This window comes from Cebus imitator, unplaced genomic scaffold, assembly GCF_001604975.1.
Source record: "Cebus imitator isolate Cc_AM_T3 unplaced genomic scaffold, Cebus_imitator-1.0 Scaffold445, whole genome shotgun sequence".
NCBI lineage: Eukaryota > Metazoa > Chordata > Mammalia > Primates > Cebidae > Cebus > Cebus imitator.
Window position 1 is genome coordinate 29169 of NW_016107760.1, and position 5524 is coordinate 34692.

General features: G+C 47.9%; 1 protein-coding gene across 1 annotated transcript in view; it reads right to left on the minus strand.

Moving 5' to 3' along the window:
- AKAP14 (A-kinase anchoring protein 14) overlaps positions 1 to 5524 on the minus strand; it is a 21852-nt gene that overhangs the window by 15212 nt on the left and 1116 nt on the right. Inside the window, exons 2-3 of the mRNA XM_017511237.2 lie at positions 3580 to 3770; positions 3392 to 3483 (exon numbers count right to left, since the gene is read on the minus strand). Of these exons, the coding sequence (XP_017366726.1) occupies positions 3392 to 3483; positions 3580 to 3760 (273 nt within the window). The 5' untranslated portion in view covers positions 3761 to 3770. The remainder of the gene's footprint in view (positions 1 to 3391; positions 3484 to 3579; positions 3771 to 5524) is intronic.

Here is a 5524-nt window from a genome sequence, read left to right on the forward strand (position 1 = left end):
GGGAGGCTGAGACAAGAGAATCCCTTGAACCCAGGAGGTGGAGCTTGCAGTGAGCCAAGATCACACCATTGCACTCCAGCCTGGGTGACAAGAGTGAAACTTGGTCTCAAAAAAAAAAAGGAAATGCCTGGCACTTAGATGGGAGACGTCACTTCTCAGATCTGCTGCATCAGTGGGACTGGGAACAGGAGGATTTTACATCATGAGTTAATGTAACATATTTAGCTTTTCAGTCGTTTATTTTCTGATTGTCTCTATCCTCACAACAGCCCTACGAAGTAGGTAAGACAAATGCTTTGACCTGGCTCTTTATTTGTGAAGAAATATGGTAATGAGATAATAAATCTGTTCGTGGCCAGTTGCGGTGGCTCACGTCTGTAATCCCAGCACTTTGGGAGGCCGAGACAGGCAGATTATGAGGTCAGGAGATTGAGACCATCCTGGCTGACATGGTAAAACCCTGTCTCTACTCAAAATACAAAAAAAAAAAAAAATTAGCTGGGTGTGTTTGTGCGCATCTGTAGTCCCAGCTACTTGGGAGGCTGAGGCAGGAGAATCGCTTGAACCCAGGAGGCAGAGGTTGCGGTGAGCCAAGATAGTGCTACTGCACTCCAGCCTGGGCAACAAAGCGAGACTCCACCACACAAAAATAAATAAATAAATAAGTTCATGTGTTCAACACAGGTTTATGGAGCATCTGTGTACCTGACATTGCTCGTGGCTGGGAACAGAGCAGTGAACAGAAATCTGCCCTCATGGACCATATGATCTGCTGGTGTAAGACAGGCAGTAGGACAAATAAACAGGCTCTAGTATCTTAGGCAGAAAGTGTGAAGAAAAACTGAATCAGAGAAGTGGAGAGGGTTGCGATTTTAGATGAGGTGGCCAGGTGGTTTTTTTTGAGATGGAGTCTCTGTTGCCCAGGCTGAAGCGTAGTGGTGGAATCTCAGCTCACTGCAACCTTCGCCTCCTGGATTCAAGCAATTCTCCTGCCTCACCTCAGCCTCCCAAGTAGCTGGGATTACAGGCCTGCACCACCACGCCCGGCTGATTTTTGTACTTTTAGTAGAGATGGGGTTTCACCATGTTGGCCAGGCTGGTCTTGAACTCCTGACCTTGTGATCCACCCGCCTTGGCCTCCCAAAGTGCTGAGATTACAGGCGTGAGCCACTGCGCCCAGCAGGAGCAGGTGGTATTTTAACAAAAGTCTGAAGGGAGGTAAAGCAGTGAGCCGTGGGCATATATGTTAGGGGAGAGGGTTCCAGCCAGAGGGAACAGCAAGAGCAAGGGTCCTGATGGGGGAACACGCCTGGCAGTCGAGGAAGGGCAAGGAGGCAAACGTGGCTGAGGGAGGAAGGTGAGGGGGGAAGGTGGGAAGTGATAGGAGCTGAGCTGTAAGTTGGGAGGGGAAAGAGAACTCAGATCATATCGGACCTTGTAGACCATTGTCAGGACTTACTTTTGCCTTTTACTCAGAATGACCAGTGGGATTTGTGAGAGAAATTTTTCCTTCTTGCTGTGTGTTCCATTCTAGTTTGATTCAGGAACGCTGAGTGCAGTAGGCAGGGACCTTTACCCAACCTCAAGTGGAGATGTGTTCCACAGCAGGAAGGCTCGAGTAACTTACACCATTCCTCTTCACTATGTTCGAGATAACCCTCCGAATGAGAACGGTGAGTGGTGCCCGCTGGAGCATACAGGGCTTAGAGCCAGAGATCCCTGACTTTTCCTCCTTCACACCTGGCCAGGCCTTCCAAAGGCCTGGGAAACTGCCCTGAGGGCTGTAGGCTTTGAGGGGCTGGTCTGGGGAACAGAGACGGCTGGTACTTTTCCCAGGGGTAGGGGAGTTCGCCTCCACCAATTTCGACTGGTCTCTGTTCCCTAGAAGCACAATGAGAAGGATTTCAAGCCATTCTTTTTTTTTTTTTTTTTTTTTTTTTGAGACCCTGTCTCTCACTCTGTCACCCAGGCCAAGTGCAATGGCCCAATCATAGCTTACTGCAGCCTCGACCTCCTGGGTTCAAGTGATCCTCCCACCTCAGCCTCCTGAGTAGCTGGCACTATAGGTACCACCACACCCAGCGAATTTTTTTTTTTTGAGATGGAGTCTTGCTGTGTCGCCCAGGCTGGAGTGCAGTGGCACTATGTCAGCTCATTGCAACCTCCGCCTCCCAGGTTCAGGCGATTCTCCTGCCTCAGCCTCCAGAGTAGCTGGGACTACAGGTGTGCACAATGATGCCCAGCTAATTTTTGTATTTTTAATAGAGACGAGGTTCCACCATATTGGCCAGGCTGGTCTCAAACTCCTGATCTTGTGATCTGCCTGCCTTGGCCTCCCAAAGTGCTGGGATTACAGGTGTGAGCCACCACGCCCAGCCTAATTTTTTATTTTTATAGAGATGGGGTCCCGCTATGTTGCCCAGGCTGCCTCAAACTCTTGGGCTCAAGCAATTGGTTTTCCCATCTTGGTCTCCCAAAAGAGTGCTGGGATTACAGATGCGAACCACTGTGCCTGGCCCAAGACATTCTTCTTTATCCGCTCACTAATCCAGGGCCTTCTCAGCAAAGCTGCCAGGATAAGCCACACAAATAAGTCAAAGTCAGACACAGGCAGAAAAACAAAGGAATTCATGGGATTGTACATCTTACTATGCAGGCAATATATTCCAAAGCCAAATCAAAATGTCTTCTGATCCATCTGCATCCCCTCTGTTAATGGGAGCATTCTAAAATTGGTGGTGGAGGTGGGGTGCAATGGCTCACACCTATAATCCCAGCACTTTGGGAGGCCAAGGCAGCAGTACCCCTTGAGGCCAGGAGTGCAAGGCCAACCTGGGCAACCTAGCGAGATCCTGTTTCTACAAAAAATTTTAAAACTAGCCAGGTGTGGTGACACACGCCTGTCTACTTGGAAGGCTGAGGTGGGAAGGCTGCTTGAGCCCAGGTGTTCAAAGCTGCAGGGGGCTAGGATAGAGCCCCTGCACTGCAACCTAGGTAACAGAGTGAGACCATGTCTCTAAAAAAAAACAAAATAATGCTGGTGGTGGAGAACTCCTATTTTGGAGGAGCAGCTCCCTCCTTAGGCCACTAGGCCCCCATTTAATGCACCAGCATGGCCAAATGGCTTAAGTAGGAAGGGCAGATTTTCCCAGAGAAATGGAAGGTTAGAATGATACAGACACAGGGCAACATGACTGTGGTTGTGCTTTTCACCTTCAAAGACTACCCCACCTTGATTTTGGAACTGAGATGGAGACCATGTTTACTTATTCTAGTCAGCCCCCTTTGATACTGTCTCCTAGATTTTCCAGACTTCAAACTTTTGATCTGCTGAGTGTCTTTATTGTTCTTCACACTGAAGTACCAAGCTGAAGTGGTCGGCCTAACTTACCGAAAGATATTCGTCAATTTGTTTACGACCCTTTTCCACAGTGAATTCACCGTGAGTCATCCACTTGATATTTTTCATAGGGTTTTGCTCATCTGCAAAAACAAAGGTGTGAATTTGTTAGTTGCCTGGTGGCGTGGCACTATATAATGAGACAATTCTTTAGGCATCCAAACAAATGGGATTACTACCTTCCAGAAACTTCACAGCATAATTGATGACATCCTCAACCAGAGCTAGAGCTACTCGAGTCAATTCATCTTCGTGGTCTTGTGTGTTCGTCTCGTCTTGTGTGTTCGGCATTGTTTGGCTTACAGCTTTGTTATCCTCATCCATTGCTTTCTGGCTTGTTGAATTTTGAGTCTCACTCATTTTCTTTTTCCTGGGGAAAAAAGAAACCTCAAGAAGTAATTCACTGCATGCATGTGTATGTACACACATGTGAACGCACTCATAGAAGTACAGACCATCTCTTGAAGAATCACAAGAGAGAGGAAGCACTTGTTGCCCCTAGGGAGGGGATGGGGGGTTTAAGGGAAGGAGTGAGACCTGTGCCTGGCTGCTGAGATCTACTTTTCCTGAAAACCAAGGATTCTCATATTCTCAAAACCATAATGACTTAAATCAAAATGTAGTAGAAAAAAAGTAGCGCTTCTTTGGAGTGCTAACAATATTGATTCCCAGTTGAATCTTTAATAAGAAACCCAATCCCCTGCTAGGAGCAAGTGAGGGCACCTGGCTCTTTTTAAATGATGTTAAAATGAAGTGGGTGTGGTGACGTGTGCCCATAATCTCAGCTATATAGGATGCTGAGGCAGGAGGATAGTTTGTGGCTATCAGTTTGAAACCAGCCTGGGCAACTGAGGCCTCCCTGCTCCTTAACCCATCTTAACTTTTAAAAAGAAGTATAAAGATGCTGGGGGTTTTTTAGACGAAGTCTCGTTCTGTTGCCCAGGTTAGAGTGCAATGGTACAATTTCAGCTCACTGCAACCTCTGCCTCACAGGTTCAAGCAATTCTCCTGTCTCAGCCTCCCGAGTAGCTGGGGCTACAGGCGTGTGCCACCATGCCTGGCTAAATTTTGTATTTTTAGTAGAGACGGCATTTCACCATGTTGGCCAGGCTGGTCTTGAACTCCTGACCTCATGATTCACCTGCCTCAGCCTCCCAGTGTGCTGGGATTACAGGCGTGAGCCACTGTGTCCTGCTGACACCTGGCTATTTTTTTTAAATAGGTCTCAGTATGTTGCCCAGACCGATATTAGCTTTATTTTATTTATTTTATTTATTTTTTTTTTTTTGAGATGGAGATTCGCTCTTGTTACCCAGGCTGGAGTGCAATGGCGTGATCTCGGCTCACTGCAACCTCCGCCTCCTGGGTTCAAACAATTCTCCTGCCTTAGCCTCCCGAGTAGCTGGGACTACAGGCGTGTGCCACCACACCCAGCTAATTTTTGTATTTTTAGTAGAGACAGGGTTTCACCATGTTGACCAGGATGGCCTCAATCTCTTGACCTCGTGATCCACCCGCGTCGGCCTCCCAAAGTGCTGGGATTATAGGCGTGAGCCACCGCGCCTGGCCTGATACTAGCATTTTTAAGCTCAGTTTGCCTCTGCCCCAGTTCCCTGTTGCTGCAGCTGGAGATAGACAAGATCATCTGCTGGAGAACACAGAGCCTTTCCAGGCTGCTCACTCCAGAGCAGCAAGAGGCTATAAGGTGCGCAGTGAGGGGCCTAAAGGCCCTTAACACTAGAGAACTGGCTCTCCCTAGCCCTTACTTAGGCTATGCCAATTTGGCTAGAGCAATTTACTATAAACTCTGTAGTTAAAGACAACTGCACAAAGGTTTTTCGGTAAATTGGTAATTTCAGTAGACTTTGGTGAGGTAGCCATATATCAACTTGATCCTTTAGAAAATTGTCCATTTGGGGCCAGGCATGGTGCCTCAGCCCTGTAATCCCACCACTTTGGGAGGCCAAGGTGGGAGGATCACCTGAGGTCAGAAGTTCGAGACCAGCCTGGCCAACGTGGCAAAACCCCATCTCTACTAAAAATACAAAAATTAGCCAGGTGTGGTGGCGCATGCTTATAGTTCCAGCTACTCCGGAGGCTGAGGCAGTAGAATCGCTTGAACCC